This window comes from Trachemys scripta, chromosome 1 (genome assembly GCF_013100865.1).
Source record: "Trachemys scripta elegans isolate TJP31775 chromosome 1, CAS_Tse_1.0, whole genome shotgun sequence".
Taxonomy (NCBI): domain Eukaryota; kingdom Metazoa; phylum Chordata; order Testudines; family Emydidae; genus Trachemys; species Trachemys scripta.
The window spans coordinates 136,046,040-136,067,589 of NC_048298.1; the positions used below are offsets into that span (position 1 = coordinate 136,046,040).

The following is a 21,550-nucleotide window of genomic DNA, read 5'->3' on the forward strand; positions in this document are numbered from 1 at the left end:
GAAGCGAGCGCTGGGTCCCGGGGAGCTGCTCGGTAGCGGGGGCACGTCGCCGTCGGAGGGATGCAGAGCCTCGCAGGGCAGAGCGGGAGCGAATGGTCCCACCGGCCTCCGCCCCGCGGGGAGAGGCCGCAGCTGAGGTGGAGGCGCGGCCGCCACCGTCTATCCAAGTCAGAGTCAGACCTGAGGGATGTAGGCCCCGACCCGGCTGGGGCCCAGCTAGCCCTGGGCGGCGCTTGGCCTGCGGATCCCTCCAGGAAACGGGGCTCAGCACGGGACTGCCTGGTGCTGATGGATACCAGGAACCGCGATCCGGAGCCGGGACGAGGCACAGGAGGGGAAATGGAGCAGCTCCTGGGGTCAGGGCCCGGCGCCGGGACCCTAAAGGCCAGCTGGAGACAGACCACGTGGGGTGAGAGGGGGAGGGGAGAGGTCTATGGCTGATGTTTGTGTGACATGCTGCCTCCTCCTAGAGCCCCTCATCGTCCCTTCTCCCCATGTTGCCCTTCCACCCTCTCTGCGACTCCACCCAACATTCCTTCAAGCTCTCCGCTTGCCCTACAGCCCCTCGCTCTCCTCCACACCCCTGGTGTCCCCTTTCCCCTCCACTCCCTGCCTTCTTCTACTCTCCCCTTCACCCCTTGCTATTTCCTCCTCTGCCCTAGCCTGCTCTCCTTGTTCTTTCCGTGTAACAAGCACTACTTTCTTAATAATGTGCAAGACAGCTCCTTACACGTCAACACAGGGGGGCTGAAAGTGATAGGAGAGGAGTGACGGGCAGGGGAAGTTTGTGTGGGGAGAGAAAGATGCAGGCGCTGTGAGAACAGGGTCACCTCACAGGCCATCTGTGAGGGAGGGGATTCCTGGATACACACTCTCTGTAAAGAAATAAAGGCTTTCAAAGTCCCTGCTAGAGCTGGGAATAACTGGGTTTTAGGTTTGGGAAATCGAACTGAAATTCCAAATGAAAATTTGTTTTAGTGACATTGAATTACCTCCCCCTGCACCAAAACGGAAACACTGGAGGTGTTTGAGGTTGAACAAAACATTTTGTTTTGACCCAAAACATTTTTAAACGTGTCAGGTTGTTTTGGGGTGTTTTTCGTTCTTTAAAAAAATATAACTAAATTTAGAAATGAAACACCATTTTGAAATGGAAAGTTGAAATGTTTCATTTTTAAATGAAATGTTTTGATGTTTTTTGGGGGAAAAAACCAATCCAATTTTATTGTCCCAGACAAAACTATTTGCCAAATTTAACTTGAATTTCACAAATAGTTTTGGTGTTCTGAATAGTGCATTTTTTGGTGAATTTACCATTCATAAAAAAATATGCTCCCAGTTCTAGTCACTACACATAGGTACAGGTGTTGATTCTGAATTATTAAGTCCTCATCTCTTGTATTCCCTGGCCTCACAATAGTGTTCGTCAGCCCACCAGGTGTCATTTATGAGCTAGAGCAGGGGTAGGCAACCTATGGCACGCGTGCCGAAGGCAGCATGCAAGCTGATTTTCAGTGGCACTCACACTGTCCAGGTCCTGGCCACCGGTCCGGGGGCTCTGCATTTTAATTTAATTTTAAACGAAGCTTCTTAAACATTTTAAAAACCTTATTTACTTTACATACAACAATAGTTTAGTTATATATTATAGACTTATAGAAAGAGACCTTCTAAAAGCGTTAACATGTATTACTGGCACGCAAAACCTTAAATTAGAGTGAATAAATGGAGACTCGGCACACCATTCTGAAAAGTTGCCGACCCCTGAGCTAGAGGTTCCATCTTTTCATTAATTCCCAGTCCTGTTGTTGCTCATCCCTTTGCCCCAAGATTCTCACTGTACTATCTTCAGCCCTCACCTCTCCACTTCTGTCCCCTCCTTCTCATCATGCCACATATACACTAGTTATTAGGGCTATCGATTAATCACAGTTAACTTACACGATTAACTCAAAAAATGGATCTCAATTTAAAAAAATGAATTGTGATTAATCACAGTTTTAATCACTGTGTTAAACAATAAAATACCAATTGACATTTATTAAATATTTTGGATGTTTTTCTACATTTTCATATATATTGTATTCTGTGTTGTAATTGAAATCAAAGTGTATATTATTTTTTATTACAAATGTTTGCACTGTAAAAGTGATAAACAAAAGAAATAGTATTTTTCAATTCACCTCATACAAGAACTGTTGTGCAATCTCTTTGTCGTGAAAGTGCAACTTACAAATGTAGATTTTTTTTTTGTCACATAACTGCACTCCAAAACAAAACAATGTAAAACTTCAGCGTCTACAAGTTCACTCAGTCCTACTTCTTGTTCAGCCAATCACTAAGACAAACAAGTTTGTTTACATTTACAGGCAATAATGCTGCCCTTTTCTTATTTACAATGTGACCAGAAAGTGAGAACAGTCATTTGCATGGCACTTTTGTAGCTGGCATTGCAAGGTATTTACATGCTAGATATGCTAAACATTAGTATTCCCCTTCATGCTTCTGCTACCATTCCAGAGGACATGCTTCCATGCTGATGACACTTGTTAAAAAAAATAATGCATTAATTAAATTTGTGACTGAACTCCTTGGGGGAGAATTGTAGGTCCCCTGCTCTGTTTAAGAACACTTTAACTGCAGAGTTCACAAAATGCAAAGAAGATACCAATGTGAGATTTCTAAAGATAGTTAGAGCACTCAACCCAAGGTTTAAGAATCTGAAGTGCCTTCTAAAATCTGAGGGATGAGGTGTGGAACATGCTTTCAGAAGTCTTAAAAGAGCAACTCTCCGATGTGGAAACTTCAGAACCCGTACCACCAAAAAAGAGAATCAACCTTCTACTGGTAGCATCTGGCTCAGGTAATGAAAATAAACATGCGTCGGTCCGCATTGCTTTGGATTGTTATCGAGCAGAACCCATCATCAGCATGGACATATGTCTCCTGAAATGGTGGTTGAAGCATGAAAGCACATATGAATCTTTAGCGCATCTGGCACGTAAATATCTTGCAACGTCGGCTACAACGGTGCCATGAGAACGCCTGTTCTCACTTTCAGGTGATGTAAACAAGAAGCAGGCAGCATTATCTCCTGCATGTGTAAACAAACTTGTTTGTCTGAGCAATTGGATGAACAAGAAGTAGGACTGAGTGGACTTTCAGGTTCTAAAATTTTACATTGTTTTATTTTTGAATGCAGGTTTTTTTGTACATAATTCTACATTTATAAGTTCAACTTTCATGATAAAGAGATTGTACTGCAGTATTTGTTTTAGGTGAATTGAAAAAATACTATTTCTTTTGTTTTTTTACAGTGCAAATACTTGTAATCAAACATAAATATAAAGTGAGCTACAGGGAGATTGAAGTGTTCACTTACTGGCTTATGTATGTTACCATTCCTGATGTCCGATTTGTGTCCATTTATTCTTTTGCGGAGGGACTGTCCGGTTTGGCCAATGTACATGGCAGAGGGGCATTGCTGGCACATGATGGCATATATAACATTAGTGGATGTGCAGGTGAATGAGCCCTTGATGGTGTGGCTGATGTGGTTGGGTCCTCTGATGGTGTCGCCAGAGTAGATCTGGGGACAGAGTAGGCAACGAAGTTTGCTACAGGGATTGGTTCCTGGGTTGGTGTTTCTGTGGTGTGGTGTGTAGTTGCTGGTGAGTATTTGCTTCAGGTTGGGGGGTTGTCTGTAAGCGAGGACTGGCCTGCCTCCCAAGGTCTGTGAGAGTGAGGGATCATTTTCCAGGATAGGTTGTAGATCTACCTGGTCATTCTATTACAGATTTAAAAGTCACTATCATTGAACAAAAAAACTTCAGAAACAGACTTCAAAGAGAAACAGCAGAACTAAAATTCATTTGCAAATTCAACACCATTAATCTGGGCTTGAATAGGGACTGGGAGTGGCTGGCTCATTACAGAAGCAGCTTTTCCTCTCCTGGAATTGACACCTCCTCATCTATTATTGAGAGTGGACTACATCCACCCTGATTGAATTGGCCCTGTCAACACTGGTTCTCCACTTGCGAAGTAACTCCCTGCTCTCCATGTGTCAGTATATAATGCCTGCATCTGTAACTTTCACTCTATGCATCTGAAGAAGTGAGGTTTTTACCCACGAAAGCTTATGCCCAAATAAATCTGTTAGTCTTTAAGGTGCCATCAGACTCCTTGTTGTTTTTGTAGATACAGACTAACACGGCTACCCCCTGATACTCTATCAATGAGTCATTCTCTTGCTAACAGTTCTGAAGGAAACCACACATTCACAGAGGCAAACACTTCACATTTTGAGTGCCTAAAGTTAGACACCTACATCCATATTTAGGCCTTCTTTTCAGAGGTACCAAGCATCGGCAGTTCCCATTGACTTCTATGGAAGTTGTAGCTGCTCAGCATCTCTGAAAATCAGGTCACTTATTTAGGTGCCTAAATACAGATGTAATTTGAATTCATGTTTGATTTTTTTTTAATGACCAAGTCTCTAAACCCTTCAGATCTATACATATTTAAGTCACTGAAGCGTCTCAACTCTCTCCTTTTCAGGCCTCTGCTCACACCTCTGGTTCTGGAGACGGGTTGCTGGAATTTTGATTGCTGTTTCTGCGATTGTCCTCTTGATGTGGTTTAGCTTGCGTAAGTGCATTTAAGACAAACTGATGTTGGAAAGGCAAAGCAATATCTTTCCTTTCCTCCTTCCCACCTCAGAGCCTTCTGGCTGCTATGAGGATGGGAGAGATCTACTATTTATCCCCCTCTCCATCCTCCCAACCTACTCGCTGCTCTGATGGAGGAGAAGGGTGTCTTTACCTTTCCCCCAGGCTTCTGTTTTTGGGTCCTCTCAGACAGTAGCCCAAACGTGTAACCCTTTCTTGACTGTATTCAGTCAACACACTTAAAATTTCTACACCTGCATATGTAGTGCAAATCTTGCCCAGAGCAACAAGCTGTGCGTTTCACCCTGGTCACTGTGACATCCTCCCACCTCCCCCGTGGTACAACATGGACTATGGGACTGCTGTGCCCTCTTTAACTCTCTGGCTCAGGATACCTCTCACACTGCTCTGCTAGTGACAACCAGCCCCTTCAGGCTTTGCTCTCACACAGCCATTACCCAATGTTGTATGCAGGCTCTCACAGCCTCTCATAAACTATCCACAGGGAGACACCAGTAAATCCCCGCAGCCTTGCACCCCAGTAATGTACCATCTTACACTGCTCAAGGTTTCCTTGGACAGTACAAGCTCATAAGTCCGTCATTTTATCAAAGAACATTAATATGCACCAGCCCTTGTTAACCTGAGCTGAGATTCCATAAGCACTTCAATCAAAAATACACTGGTTGAGATAAAACATTAAACAAGTTTATTAACTACAGACAGATTTTAAGTGATTAAGTGTTAGGTGTAGAGGTCAGAGTTGGTTACATAAGAAATAAAAGGTAAAATCCTAAACTTTATCAGACTAAGCAAGATTTGAATCAAACAGTTTTTCACACCTTACTGGATGTTGCAGGCAGAATACAGTTCACACTAACTAGAAAGCTTAGTTAGGACCATCCTTTCTCCCAAGTTCTAGGAGGCTTCCCTTTTTCTTCCAAACGATCTTGCTTCTAGGTGTTGAGATGGGAGAGGAGAGAGTTGGTCTGGTGATGTCATTGTTCCTGAGTTTATACTATCCTCCAGGTGCCTGGAAAAGTACTGGCTCAAACATGGAGTCTTGGATCACATGTTCCATCACATTGGATCACATTGCCCATCTTTAAAAAAGGGAAGAAGGAGGATCCGGGGAACTACAGGCCAGTCAGCCTCACCTCAGTCCCTGGAAAAATCATGGAGCAGGTCCTCAAGGAATCAATTATGAAACATTTAGAGGAGAGGAAAGAGATCAGGAACAGTCAGCATGGATTCACGAAGGGGAAGTCGTGCCTGACTAACCTAATTGCCTTCTATGATGAGATAACTGGCTCTGTGGATGAGGGGAAAGCAGTGGATGTGTTATTCCTTGACTTTAGCAAAGCTTTTGATATGGTCTCCCACAGTATTCTCGCCGCCAAGTTAAAGAAGTATGGGCTGGATGAATGGACTGTAAGGTGGATAGAAAGCTGGCTAGATCGTCGGGCTCAACAGGTAGTGATCAATGGCTCCATGTCTAGTTGGCAGCCGGTTTCAAGCGGAGTGCCCCAAGGGTCGGTCCTGGGGCCGGTTTTGTTTAATATCTTTATTAATGATCTGGAGGATGGTGTGGACTGCACTCTCGGCAAGTTTGCAGATGACACTAAACTAGGAGGCGTGGTAGATACACTAGAGGGTAGGGATCGGATACAGAGGGACCTAGACAAATTAGAGGATTGGGCCGAAAAAAACCTGATGAGGTTCAACAAGGACAAGTGCAGAGTCCTGCACTTAGGACGGAAGAATCCCATGCACTGCTACAGACTAGGGACCGAATGGCTAGGTAGCAGTTCTGCAGAAAAGGACCTAGGGGTCACAGTGGACGAGAAGCTGGATATGAGTCAACAGTGTGCTCTTGTTGCCAAGAAGGCTAACGGCATTTTGGGCTGTATAAGTAGGGGCATTGCCAGCAGATCGAGGAACGTGATCGTTCCCCTTTATTCGACATTGGTGAGGCCTCATCTGGAATACTGTGTCCAGTTTTGGTCCCCACACTACAAGAAGGATGTGGAAAAATTGGAAAGAGTCCAGAGGAGGGCAACAAAAATGATTAGGGGTCTGGAGCACATGACTTATGAGGAGAGGCTGAGGGAACTGGGATTGTTTAGTCTCCAGAAGAGAAGAATGAGGGGGGATTTGATAGCAGCCTTCAACTACCTGAAGGGGGGTTCCAAAGAGGATGGAGCTCGGCTGTTCTCAGTGGTGTCAGATGACAGAACAAGGAGCAATGGTCTCAAGTTGCAGTGGGGAAGGTCCAGGTTGGATATCAGGAAAAACTATTTCACTAGGAGGATGGTGAAACACTGGAATGCGTTACCTAGGGAGGTGGTGGAGTCTCCTTCCTTGGAGGTTTTTAAGGCCCGGCTTGACAAAGCCCTGGCTGGGATGATTTAGCTGGGAATTGGTCCTGCTTTGAGCAGGGGGTTGGACTAGATGACCTCTTGAGGTCCCTTCCAACTCTGATATTCTATGATTCTATGATTCTATGTCCTGACGTGCCTTGTTGAGTCAGCGGTTATTCATTGCCTATGTACTCTTTGAGGAGTCATCAGGAGGGGCCCACTGGGAGAGTAGATTCTCATTAATGGGCCATCAACACATTGCTGGCTAGTACTGATGAAAATCTGTCTTGTGGGTGTTAGTTGCTCCTTTCTTGCCACTGAAAGGCTAGCTGTGGGTGTTTCTCAAACTCACAACATATTTCAGTAACAAACATAGCAAAACTTCATAACTTCACATACAATGTTAATACATACAATTCAACAGGATAGTAAACAGATCATGCCTTTTCAAATAATACTTCACAAGGCATACTTATCACAAAACATATCATATTCATATAACCGTGGCAAATGTGGGGGTACCAGGGTGCTATTTTGAGATACAGTGCTTCACTCTGCTGCTTAGAGCTTTCACAGGCATCTGCAGAGCAAAATTGACCTGGTTCATGTCAGTTCCACTGCTGCTCTCATGTCTTTGAATAAAAACAGTGTAAACTGATCAGGCTGGTCAGTTTGTTGCTGTACTTCAGCTTGGCAAAGGTCTGAGGAGCAGCAGAGGCACTGAAACTGTCTGTCAACAGACTTAGGAAGACAGCACTGTATTGGTTACACTTGGTTCCAGTTTGGAAAGTTTCCTGGCTTCAGAGAGTCTGATTCACCATTTTGTGTCAAGCTAGGTTTATATCTGCTCTGAGTTGCTGTATCAGTGCAAATCACCAAGGATACCAGTGAATCAGGCCTTTAATGAAAACTTAGGTTCAGCAGAAGTTGATGGTACTTTCCTGGGAAAGTTTCCTGTGCATTCTTAGTGACCAGACAAATGGACTTTTCAAGCTCACTCAAAGCATTTCATCTTCAAACTGCTTAGCTACTGTTTACTCTTGGTAAATATTATAATTCCTAGTTTATAGATGGAGAAACTGAGGCAGAGTTGTCAAGTGACTTGCTCAAGGTCACACAGTAAATCAGTGGCTCGGACAGATTGGAACTTGAGCTCTTGGCTCCCAGTCTTGTCTTCAATTTACTAGACTGCATCTAATTTTCCACTTTTCCTCATCACTGTGTCTAACTAGTAATAAAGGCCCAGATCCTCAAAGGCCCAGATTTAGGCTTCCAACTTCCATTAATTTCAGTAGAAGTTAGGGGCCTAAATACCTTTATGAAACTGGGCAAACGTGCCTGTATTGCTGTGCAAAATTTGATACTATTTCTAATCTGATATTAAATTTTTAGCTAAACAGCATCAATGCTTCTCGTCAATTTTTAAATTAGAACTGTCTTTAATTTAAATAGAGTGCTTTACAAGCTCTGTCTTTAATAAGACCATTAAAAAAAAAATACCAGTCCTGGTATTTAACGAAACAGCCCAAAAATTATTCTCCTTGTCTTCTCAGGTCCTCCTAACCTGCTTGTGGTGCCATACTCTAAGTAAATAAATTGCTGCTTCATCATGTAGGTCATTGAAAGGTTTGCAAAGTTCATAAGAACTGTTTAGAATTAACGTTAACTTCAGCTCAATCCTATGTACTTAACTGCATTAAGAGAATGTTATTGAGGTTGCAAAGTCAAGCACTCAAAAGTCAGTAAATGCCAGTATTATGATTGTCTGTACAACTTAATTCTGCCATCTTCTGCATATATATTATGATTCAGTGTTTAATGATGTGATCACATACTATTTTTTCCCTGGGACCCCAGCCTCATTCAGTGTCCAGTATGGTTGGTGTGCAGGTAGTGAGGCAGCTGTTCAATATTTTTATTCTCATTATTTAGTTATAGATTCATAGATTCTAGGACTGGAAGGGACCTCGAGAGGTCATCGAGTCCAGTCCCCTGCCTGCATGGCAGGACCAAATACTGTCTAGACCATCCCTGATAGACATTTATCTAACCTACTCTTAAATATCTCCAGAGATGGAGATTCCACAACCTCCCTAGGCAATTTATTCCAGTGTTTAACCACCCTGACAGTTAGGAAGTTTTTCCTAATGTCCAACCTAGACCTCCCTTGCTGCAGTTTAAACCCATTGCTTCTGGTTCTATCCTTAGAGGCTAAGGTGAACAAGTTTTCTCCCTCCTCCTTATGACACCCTTTTAAATACCTGAAAACTGCTATCATGTCCCCTCTCAGTCTTCTCTTTTCCAAATTAAACAAACCCAATTCTTTCAGCCTTCCTTCATAGGTCATGTTCTCAAGACCTTTAATCATTCTTGTTGCTCTTCTCTGGACCCTTTCCGATTTCTCCAAATCTTTTTTAAAATGCGGTGCCCAGAACTGGACACAATACTCCAGCTGAGGCCTAACCAGAGCAGAGTAGAGCGGAAGAATGACTTCTCGTGTCTTGCTCACAACACACCTGTTAATACATCCCAGAATCATGTTTGCTTTTTTTGCGACAGCATCACACTGTTGACTCATATTTAGCTTGTGGTCCACTATAACCCCTAGATCCCTTTCTGCCATACTCCTTCCTAGACAGTCTCTTCCCATTCTGTATGTGTGACACTGATTTTTCCTTCCTAAGTGGAGCACTTTGCATTTGTCTTTGTTAAACTTCATTCTGTTTAACTCAGACCATTTCTCCAATTTGTCCAGATCATTTTGAATTATGACCCTGTCCTCCAAAGCAGTTGCAATCCCTCCCAGTTTGGTATCATCCGCAAACTTAATAAGCGTATTTTCTATGCCAATATCTAAGTCGTTGATGAAGATATTGAACAGCGCCGGTCCCAAAACAGACCCCTGCGGTACCCCACTCGTTATGCCTTTCCAGCAGGATTGGGAACCATTAATAACAACTCTCTGAGTACGGTTATCCAGCCAGTTATGCACCCACCTTATAGTAGCCCCATCTAAATTGTATTTGCCTAGTTTATCAATAAGAATATCATGCGAGACCGTATCAAATGCCTTACTAAAGTCTAGGTATACCACATCCACAGCTTCACCCTTATCCACAAGGCTCGTTATCCTATCAAAGAAAGCTATCAGATTGGTTTGACATGATTTGTTCTTCACAAATCCATGCTGGCTGTTCCCTATCACCTTACCACCTTCCAAGTGTTTGCAGATGATTTCCTTAATTACTTGCTCCATTATCTTCCCTGGCACAGAAGTTAAACTAACTGGTCTGTAGTTTCCTGGGTTGTTTTTATTTCCCTTTTTATAGATGGGCACTATATTTGCCCTTTTCCAGTCTTCTGGAATCTCTCCCGTCTCCCATGACTTTCCAAAGATAATAGCTAGAGGCTCAGATACCTCCTCTATTAGCTCCTTGAGTATTCTAGGATGCATTTCATCAGGCCCTGGTGACTTGCAGGCATCTAACTTTTCTAAGTGATTTTTAACTTGTTCTTTTTTTATTTTATCTGCTAAACTTACCCCCTTCCCATTAGCATTCACTATGTTAGGCATTCCTTCAGACTTCTCGGTGAAGACCGAAAAAAAGAAGTCATTAAGCATCTCTGCCATTTCCAAGTTTCCTGTTACTGTTTCTCCCTCTTCACTAAGCAGTGGGCCTACCCTGTCTTTGGTCTTCCTCTTGCTTCTAATGTATTGATAAAAAGTCTTCTTGTTTTCTTTTATTCCCGTAGCTAGTTTGAGCTCATTTTGTGCCTTTGCCTTTCTAATCTTGCCCCTGCATTCCTGTGTTGTTTGCCTATATTCCTCCTTCGTAATCTGTCCTAGTTTCCATTTTTTATATGACTCCTTTTTATTTTTTAGATCATGCAAGATCTCGTGGTTAAGCCAAGGTGGTCTTTTGCCACATTTTCTATCTTTCCTAACCAGCGGAATAGCTTGTTTTTGGGTCCTTAATAGTGTCCCTTTGAAAAACTGCCAACTCTCCTCAGTTGTTTTTCCCCTCAGTCTTGATTCCCATGGGACCTTACCTATCAGCTCTCTGAGCTTCCCAAAATCTGCCTTCCTGAAATCCATTGTCTCTATTTTGCTGTTCTCCCTTCTACCCTTCCTTAGAATTGCAAACTCTATGATTTCATGATCACTTTCACCCAGGCTGCCTTCTACTTTCAAATTCTCAACGAGTTCCTCCTTATTTGTTAAAATCAAGTCTAGAACAGCTTCCCCCCAGTAGCTTTTTCAACCTTCTGAAGTAAAAAGTTGTCTCCAATGCAGTCCAAGAATTTGTTGGATAGTCTGTGCCACGCTGTGTTATTTTCCCAACATATATCCGGATAGTTGAAGTCCCCCATCACCACCAAATCTTGGGCTTTGGATGATTTTGTTAGTTGCTTAAAAAAAGCCTCATCCACCTCTTCCACCTGGTTAGGTGGCCTGTAGTAGACTCCTAGCATGACATCTCCCTTGTTTTTTACCCCTTTCAGCCTAACCCAGAGACTCTCAACACTTCCGTCTCCTATGTCCATCTCTACCTCAGTCCAAGTGTGTACATTTTTATTATATAAGGCAACACCTCCTCCCTTTTTCCCCTGTCTGTCCTTCCTGAGCAAGCTGTACCCATCCACACCAACATTCCAATCATGTGTATTATCCCACCAAGTTTCAGTGATGCCAACAATGTCATAGTTGTATTTATTTATTAGCCCTTCCAGTTCTTCCTGCTTATTCCCCATGCTTCTCGCATTTGTATATAGGCATCTGAGATACTGGTTTGATCTTTCCTCCCAGTTTTGTCCTGACCCTTCTTTCTCTCTGCCAATATAGCCCACACTCCCTCTCGTTTCCGACCCATCTCCCCGGTCTCCATGTTCCCCACTTACCTGTGGGCTTTGCTCACCTGTCCCCATCGAATCTAGTTTAAAGCCCTCCTCACTAGGTTAGCCAGTCTGTGTCCAAATAGGGTCTTTCCTCTCCTCGAAAGGTGAACGCCATCTCTGCCTAGCAGTCCTTCCTCGAATAGCATCCCGTGGTCTAGGAAGCCAAAGCCCTCCTGGCGACACCATCTTCGCAGCCAGGCATTCACCTCCATGATGCATCTGTCTCTGCCCGGGCCCCTACCTTTGACAGGAAGAATTGAAGAGAATACCACCTGCGCTCCAAACTCCTTCACCCGTACTCCCAGAGCCCTGTAGTCACTCTTGATCCGCTCAGTGTCACACCGCGCAGTATCATTTGTGCCCACATGGATGAGTAGCATGGGGTAGTAGACAGAGGGCTGGATAATCCTCGACAATGCCTCCGTAACGTCTCGGATACGGGCTCCCGGTAGGCAGCATACCTCCCGAGATGAAATGTCAGGGCGACAGATGGGCACCTCCGTCCCACTCAGCAGAGAGTCTCCGACCACCACTACCCTACGTTTCCTATTCGCAGTGGTGGCAGCAGACCTCCCAGCCTTAGGGGTACGAGGCTTCTCCTCCTTTACTGTAGGGAGTGATTCCTTCTTTCCTGTATCAAGAAGAGCATAACGGTTACCTATAACCACAGCAGGAGGGTTCGGAGCAGGGGTGGAGCGCTGCCTGCTGCCAGAAGTAACCAGCTGCCAGTGTCCACCCTGCGCCATCTCCTCCTCCACCAGTGGTGTATCAGCAGTCATGTGTACTGGGACAGCTACCTCAGCTGTCTCCACATGGACACTGTCGAGGAATTGCTTGTGGATTCGGATGCTCCTCAACCTAGCCACCTCCTCCTGTAGCTCTCCCACCTGCTGCCTGAGAGATTCCACCAGCAGGCACCTCTCACATTGGATGGTCCCCCCAGTCTGGATATCAGTAAGTGGAAATTGCAAGTTACAGTCTCTGCAAAACCACACCAGGATCTGGGTAGAAGCATCCATGCTCAGGCACTCTGTCTGGCTACAGGCACAGGTGGAGGAGACAGAAGCAGTGCTGGCACAGGTGTTGCGGGTCTTCCTAACGATCGTAAGCCTCCCTCTGTCAAACTCCCGTCTGCAGCCCCCTGTAAGCTGAAAGGGTTGTTTAAGCAAGAAGTTTTGAATGTAGTTGGTTTATAGGTATTAAGGGGAATAAAGAGAAAACAGATGGAACTGGCAAGGGACCCTCGCCCCCTTCCCACTCCCCTTCCAAACTCCCTTGCGAAACTCCCTGTTAGCAGCCCCTGTTCACAAAGCCGAACATTTATATACACATTATTAGTGTACACTATCCAAAGCCTGCAGTGAATAAAACATTATTCGTTTCCTGGTAGTCTGTAGTTGAGCACTTGTCACTGTACTCTCTGAGGACCTCACAAACATTGAGAAATTTCTCTCTACAGTGAGGTAGAAGGGCATTATGATCTCCATTTTACAGATGGGGGAATTGAGACAGACTTGCCTGAGACCACACAGTGTATCAGTGGCAGAACCAGACTTAAAATTTAGGACCACTTCACTCCCAGCCTTGTTTTCATTCCTTCAGCTCATGCTGCCTTACTGTCAAGCATCCACTGACTTTAATTGCAGTTATGGGTGCTCAGCACTTCTGCAAATCAGACCTCAAGTGTCTTGGTTGGGTACCCAGAAAATTAGAAACATGTCATTAATAGCCACCTGCAAAATTTTTGGTTTAAGTGCCTTGTTCAGCATCACATAAGAATCCCATGGCAGAGCCAAAGATAGAAATGAGTTTGCCTGTTTGGCATTCATCTGCTTTACCTATAATACCATCCTCTCCACACATTTTCTAACTTCTAGAGCAAGTGAGGCAGGGATCCTACATGCAGCCTAATTTACTACACAACCCTGATTCGTTTTCTGACCATTATCCATCCATTGCACTGAAGAAGACAGGGACCTGTAAAAAAAAAGAGTATGTGATCGTGTAATTAAAAATTGTAGCATGATGCATATACACAAGAGGCTCAAATTAAGGTTATACGGGCCACCTAAGTTCTGGCATTTTCTAGGTTTTCAGTGCTTTCCTTTTGCAACCTAAATAACGTTCTTTTAACATAGACTTAAGGTCAGAAGGAATCATCATGATAATCTAGTCTGACCTCCTCCACATCGCAGGCCACAGAACCTCACCCATCCACTCCTGTAATAGACCCCTAATCTCTGACTGAGTTACTGTTATCATCAAATCATGATTTAAAGACTTAAAGTTACAGAGAATCCACCATTTACACTAGTTTAAACCTCACTGAAAGTCAGTGGGACTTAGCCTTTTAAAATAGTGGGTTCTTTTAAAAGTGATTTTAATGGGAGTTAGGCACCCAACCTGTTTAGGTGATTTTGAAAAGATCACTGTAAGTGCCAAAGTCAATTTGAACATTTTATTCAATGTGTTTATCTCACAATCTCAAACCCGTTCCCATGCCCCAAAGCCTCAAACATTCTTCACTCAGCTGTCTGCCCTCCCATGTCCTGCCAACTTTTAGCTGTGTATTTTCAATACAGAAATTTATAGCCCATTGTCACTTGATAATTTAGGGAGAAAGTAAAATAAATTAAATTTAATATTTTAAATAATTAACAGAAGATACTGTATTGCATTGTTCAGTTTAATCTTTAATTCAGTACAAGCTTCCATTTTTTAATATACTAGAAGTTGCAGCAGAATTTCCCAGGTTGTTGTAGTGGTATCATAGACACCAAAGTGCCTTGCTACAGAATTTAGGACCAGCTTGCTGTGGAGTTCTTAGGGAATAGTGAATAAAACACACAGTCCTATGTATTTGCTATGTACTAGGATAGTAATATTCACTTCATTTCAAATATAGGTCTTCCCAGATTGCCTCACCAGGAGCCATGCCATGATGACTGGCTATACTACAGAAAGAAATGTTATTACCTCTCAGAAGATCAAGCAGACTGGGACTCCAGTCAGAGCTTCTGCTCTGCACATGGGGCTTCTCTTGCTGTGATTGAAAGCCAACAAGAAATGGTAAGATTTCCATCCTTCTGATACAGCATCCCTTCTCTCACACCAGTGATTCCTGTAATGTTATCACTCTTCCCCCTTCCTCCCCCTCCCCCCACACACATACACCCTGGAATATCAGAATATGCTGGAATCCAACATAGCATGTGACAGAGCTGCTTGTCACTAACAGAGAAGTCAAATCACAAACATCCTGTTCAGTGATATATAAGTTGATTCCATTAGCATCCATAACAGAAGCCCATTCATGTTCTGAGATGGGGTGGAAGGAGTTTTCAGAAATTAAAACTGCAAAGTGGGCATGGATTAAAAGTAACCATCAAAGGAAATAAAAATTTGAGATGGACTTTTTTGTGTTTCTTTTTTAATGAACAAAAAGGCCTAAATGTTGTTTTTTTTAATAATAATTTTTGGCTTATTAGAAATGTAGGGTCTCATCCTGTACTCCTAAAGTCAATGGGAAGTTTGCAATTTGACTTCAGTGAGTGCAGGATCTGAATTTAGATCTGATCTACCCAGAAAGAAAATAGAATGAAATGGCGAAATGATATCATCAAAATCAAGAATGAAAATTGAACAATTGGGAAGGTAAGGGATATTTGTTCTGTATTTCTCAACTTTTATGCTGGTGTAACTTTACTGAAATCAGTGGAGTTATCCTGGCATAAAACTCCAGCAGGACAATGGTGAATCAGGTCCAGTGTACTTAAACATTGTAATCTCTTAATCTAAATATGTATTTACTTAGATTTCTCCTACTCTCACCCCTCACCACTATTAGTTAAGTGAAGTCATTGCGCTGAAATATTTTGCTGTCCTTCAGAGCATTGTATTATCTGTTATCCATGATACACAACTGATGATATTAATGATCTGTGCACTTTTGCAACTGCAGGGATAGCGGAGCATGAGGTGAGGTGGGGTGAGGATATACTAGTGTCATTGTAGTGGTTTCTTTCTGACTGGCTGAAGTTATATTTTGGTCTGCTCTGATCAGTGACCAAGGCTCTGTCTGTCCAACAACATGGCTGACTGGCTCATCCTCCATTGACTATAGTTAGTGACCTCTCTGTGCTTTTAGAGTTGTTTCTTGCAATGAAATTTAGCAATAGAGCAGTAGCGATCTAATCAAGAAAACACATTGGGCTTGATTGTCCACTGCCTTGTACCTTGTGTGGCTATTTAGATCTGTGCAAAGATGAGTAAAACCCTCCCTATTCAGAATGGTGTCATTTGACACCCACTTGGTCAGGCAAAAATGAAAACACAAGGTGCAGGGCTGGGGAGGATCAGACCCCCGGTATCTGTCTGTAAAATAAAGGCAGGAACCCGTTTTCAGAGCAGAAACTCTTCCATACTGAATGGATTCAGAAAAGATGCACTTCCCAGCATGGAAATTCATTTCTGACATATGTTTTGTCTAGAATTTCATAATGAATCGAATGCATACAAGAGACTCTTGGATTGGGCTGCGCAAGAAAGGAGCCAAGTTCTACTGGGTGAATGGAGAGACACTTAATACGAGTCTGTGAGTTGTCTTTCAAATGTGCTATGTAAGAGGAGAGTAAGGAAAGTGAGAAATTAAGGGCTTGTCTACACACAAAAGTTGTTCTGCTTTACCTTTACCATCTAAAGTGGAACCCGTTCCTTCCCCCCCCCCCCGAGTGTGGACATAGTTATACTGGTATAAATGTACTTAGGGGGAAGAGGAATAAGCTATACTAGTAAAAATCGCCTTTATACTGATGTAACTGTGTCCACACTAGGAAGGCTATATTGGCATAACAATTTCAGTAAAAATATCACGTCCCTAACTGAACTAATTGTACCAATAAACCCGTGTATAGACCTGGCCTAATGCTGTTGTCCTTCACAGAAGCTGGGGCTATTGTCCCCCTGAACTATTATTTTCCTTTGTTCATTAGGAGAGAGCTCAGCTTCTTTTTAGTTAGTTAAAGAAGGAGGAGAGAAGAATTAGATATTGAAATTGTTGCTGTGTGTATGGAAACAGTAAAGTCAAGAGACTGGCCCACTTTCTACTCTGTTACATCAATGCTGATCTGAAAGTACTTCATTAACTGCAATGGAGTTACTTCAGATTTACACCAGCTTAAATGAGATCAGATCTGGATCAATCTGTTTTATTTAATCTTGTTGCCTGCCTTTTATTTGACTATATGCACATTATGCTGTTACAGTCATGATTACAATACATTGTATGTATAAATTTCCACCTTATGTGAGGAGAAATTGACAGTAGTAATTTTAGTGGGTAAGATTGTTCCCTAAACAGGAATTACCTATGCAATAGATTAAACTCCATGAGGTTACCCTGTATGTAAATCGTCTAGGATCCAGAGGTCCTGTACTCTTTTAATAGCTCTCTGTAGTATAGCGCTATATTTATAAGGGCTCCAAAACTAGTAGATGTCCCCAGAAGCCCCACTAAAGATTGGTTCCCAGTGTGACCTGGGGAAATGCCTGAGGCAGCATTAATTTAGACGATTTTCTCCACCAAGTTGGTGGCCACCTCCACCTCTTCCCCTCAAAGACCTAGCAGAGGAGGCTTTTCTGAAGTCTGGAAATGAGGAGACCTATGCTACAGGTGGGACTTCCCCTGTCTGTGGATTCCTCACAAAGATTTTGCTGGGATTTTGTCCTCTCCATCCATGAAGATGGTCTGGGCCATTCTTTCATATCGAAATACCATTTTAGATTTTGAACTGCCTTGCACATTCCAAACAGACAAGCAGCTCCAGTAACCTAGCATCCAGTTGTGACTAAAGTAACCTTCTTTAGAAAGGGTGTCACAATAGGCCAGGGGTAGGCAACCTATGGCACGTGTGCCAAAGGTGGCATGCGAGCCGATTTTTCAGTGGAACTCACACTGCCCGGGTCCTGGCCACCGGTCTGGAGGGCTCTGCATTTTAATTTAATTTTAAATGAAGCTTCTTAAACATTTTAAAAACCTTATTTACTTTACATACAACAATAGTTTAGTTATATATTATAGACTTATAGAAAGAGACCTTCTAAAAATGTTAAAATCTATGACTGGCACGCGAAACCTTAAATCAGAGTGAATAAATGAAGACTTGGCACGTCACTTCTGAAAGGTTGCTGACCCCTGCACTAGGCAATAGTGGGAGTTTTCCATATACAAGAGTGTCACATGGTAGGCTCCATTTCTCCATGTGTTTTGCTTTGCAAACAGCCCCCACACACTCCTCTCTAAGTCCAGCACCATGTGCTTATAATGTTTTATACCCATGCATGGTCTCCATAGCATAAGGCTTTCCCCAAGTTTCTACTTACTCCCTAGGCACAGGATGAGAGGAGGAGGGTAAGCTCACCTTTCTGAGCTCCTGGGCTTCTTTGCTCTTCCTTCCAGCCTCCTGTCCCATCCTGTCTCCGTTTTAACTGCCTCAGCTGATGAGCTGAATCCCCTTGTTAACTGGTTGATCACCCAGTCTTTAATCAGTTATCTCCCATTTGAGCCCAGGCAGGCAGGCTTACAGAGTGGTGAGTCAGCCTTAGGCTACTCCTGTTCTGACCCACAGAGTGATGGACAAAGCAACACATTTATTCCTCCTGAATCAGACAAATGTCAAATGGTTCCTTAAAATGTGTTCTCTGGGGCTTCGTCAGCTCTAGTTTTAAATGACATAAGCAATGAAGCATTGATCGTTTATTTCAGAATTTCTACCTTAATTCCTATTTTCTTATGGTTTTTCAGATTTCCTGTACACCTATCAGGTCATGAAGAATGTGCCCACACAGATTCAATCTCCATTTCTACATCAGAGTGCAGGTTACTCAGGAATTGGCTCTGCAGTGTGGGTCTGCCTCAGTCCAGCACACTTTCTCCATAGAACACAGCTTGATGTGTAAATCCATGGACTTTCTTCACATGTGGATCACTAGCCTGTAGTCCACAATATCTGAACATTTTGAAATTCAGGATCACAGTAGCAGCAGAGAAAACAAAGCCATTGTGGGAGGGTTCATGAATGCACATCTTCAGTACCAGCTGGATACTGATAAATAGAACAATCATCCCTACATGGAGAAGAGTGATAATTCCTACAGGAAGCTGGTAGGGTCAGGGGAAAGCTTTGGCTGATATAGTGATAGCAATTGTAGCAGACTTCAGTGAGTGGACAGGACATTGACAGGCTGACAACTCAAGAACAGATGACAGATTTCATTTCCATAGGCCTTATCACCATTTAGGTGAAGGGTAAGCTTGAGTCGTTTCAGCCCAAGGGATATATTTACCCCCAGAAAACAAACATTTGAGAACAAACATAGCTAAGCACTGCTGTTATGATATTACTGTAAAATTTGCCAGGAAAACCTTGGCTGAACCAGTTGCTTGTTCTTGTTACACCCTTCAAATGTAAACAATTGCTAGTTCAGAAAAAAAACAAAACTGTGCTCTGTCTCTGTCTGATTTCAGCACTGAAACAGAACAAAGTGTTTGACTTAACCATGTTAAACTTATTTATTAGAATATGTGTGTGAGCCAAATTCTCCTTTTAGTGAAACCAGTGTAAATCCAGAATCATTCCACTGCATAAGCAGGAATGGTGTCCCTAGCCTCTGTTTACCAAGAGCTGGGATTGGGTGACAGGGCATGGATCACTTGATGATAACCCGTCTGTTCATTCCCTTTGGGTCACCTGCCATTGGCCACTGTCAGAGGACAGGATACTGGGCTTGATGGACCTTTGGACTGACCCAGTACGGTCATTCTTATGTTCTTATCCATCTTAATATTGTTTTTATTTGGAAATGTCTTTGTTGTTTTCATTTTTTTTCTTAATGATTTAAAATGTCACATAAATAATAAACCCAAAGAAAATGTTAGTGTGGTATGTCTAATGATCTGAAGATATGAAATATCATAGAATCATAGGACTGGAAGGGACCTTGAGAGGTCATCATGTCCAGTCCCCTGCACTCATGGCAGGACTCCGTATTATCTAGACCAGGGGTTCTCAACCGTTTTCTTTCTGAGGCCACCATCAACATTCTATAAAAACTGCAGGGCCCAGTAGGGGAGGTGGGAGATTTGCAGTTCTGGACCCTTGGGCATAGGCATATTTTGACTTCTATTTTTTTTGGGGGGGAAGGGGCGAGCAGGGCTTGGGCCAGCTCCGCACAGCATGGTCTGGGAAGGCAGCGCCACCTCCATGCCCTGACTCACCTCGGCAGACCACCCAGCTTGTCTGGGTTGTGTGTGGTGGGGGTTCAGCTCAGAAAGTTTGAAAACCGCTCTGGGTACAGGGAGGAGGTAGCTACAGGCTGTGTGCAGGCAGGGGGCTAGCTAGGGCTGTGTGCGGGTCTGGGGGTAATTCAGGGTGGAGGTAGGGAGTCGCTAGGGGCTGTGTGCAGGCAGGGGGGTAGCCCAGGGGGTAGGGAGGTGGGTAGCAAGGGGCTGTGAGCAGGCAGGGGGTAGGGAGGTGGATAGCTAGGGATTGTGTATGGGCAGGTGGGATAGCTCAGAGTGCAGGGAGTGGGGTAGCTAGGGGCTTTATGTGGGCACTGGGATAGCTCAGGGTGCAGGGATGGGGTCGCTAGGGGCTGTGTGCAGGCAGGGGGTAGCCCAGGGGGTAGGGAGGTAGGTAGCTAGGAGCTGTGTGCAGGCAGGAGGTAGCCTAGGGGGTAGGGGAGGTGGGTAGCTAGGAGTTGTGTATGGGCAGAGGGGATAGCTCAGAGTGCAGGGAGTGGTGTAGCTAGGGGCTTTATGTGGGCACTGGGATAGCTCAGGGTGCAGGGATGGGGTAGCTAAGGGCTGTGTGCCAGGAGGGCTCCCCTGTGGTCACTGTTCCCCAAGGGCTCTGCTGGGCACAGAGCCGGGTCACCCTGCCTGGGCAGCTCTTACCAACTGCGTGAGCTGAAGAGCAGCCACAACCCCGGACACCAGCAGCAAGAGACAGAACGATGCAGCTGCCCGCTCCATGGCACCAGCCAGAGCAGCAGCTGCTCGCACTGCCCAACTCCGGCTTCCTGCCTCCAACCTGGCCATGGGGTGGGATGAGGAGGAAATGGGGTGGAGCTGCCCTCGGGACTGCTCTGCTCTGGCACTGACGGGAGGGGGAACAGCCAGCGCTCGGGGCTTCCGTCCCACAGTTCCCAGCTTTAGCCCCACGGCGGGGGGCACCGGAGCTCAGGGTCTCAGCCCCACAACTGGTGGCCCCGCAGCTCCCAGCTTCATGCCAGGGCTCACAGCTTCATCCCTGTGGTGGGGGCACCAGGACTAGGAGTTTCAGCCCCATGGTGGGGGGCCCACCCAGGCTCAGGCTCTGGGTTCCAGCCCTGGGGTCCAACGCCCCCCCTGAAAGGGCTCAAGGCCTCCCAGGAGGCCATGGACCCCTGGTTGAGAACCACTGATCTAGACCATCCCTGGCTGGTGTTTGTCTAACCTGCTCTTAAAAAGCTCCAATGACGGAGATTCCATAAACTTCCTAGTGTATTTATTCCAGTACTTAGCTACCTTGACAGGAAGTTTTTCCTAATGTCCAACCTAAACCACCCTTGCTGCAATTTTTTAAA

General features: G+C 44.2%; 1 protein-coding gene across 2 annotated transcripts; it reads left to right on the forward strand.

Annotated features, from left to right (window-relative positions):
• On the forward strand, positions 1–19,661 carry LOC117885196 (C-type lectin domain family 2 member L-like). 2 transcript variants are annotated; one of them, XM_034786412.1, is made up of 5 exons: positions 1–409; positions 4,561–4,650; positions 14,832–14,995; positions 16,417–16,520; positions 18,729–19,661. In XM_034786412.1, exons 1-5 carry the CDS (start codon positions 61–63, stop codon positions 18,862–18,864), a joined length of 843 nt encoding a protein of 280 aa, XP_034642303.1. In that variant the 5' UTR covers positions 1–60; the 3' UTR covers positions 18,865–19,661. The 2 variants fall into 2 exon arrangements, with proteins under 2 accessions (XP_034642303.1, XP_034642313.1); XM_034786422.1 differs by lacking the exon at positions 4,561–4,650.
• Positions 19,662–21,550: the final 1,889 nt, after the last annotated feature.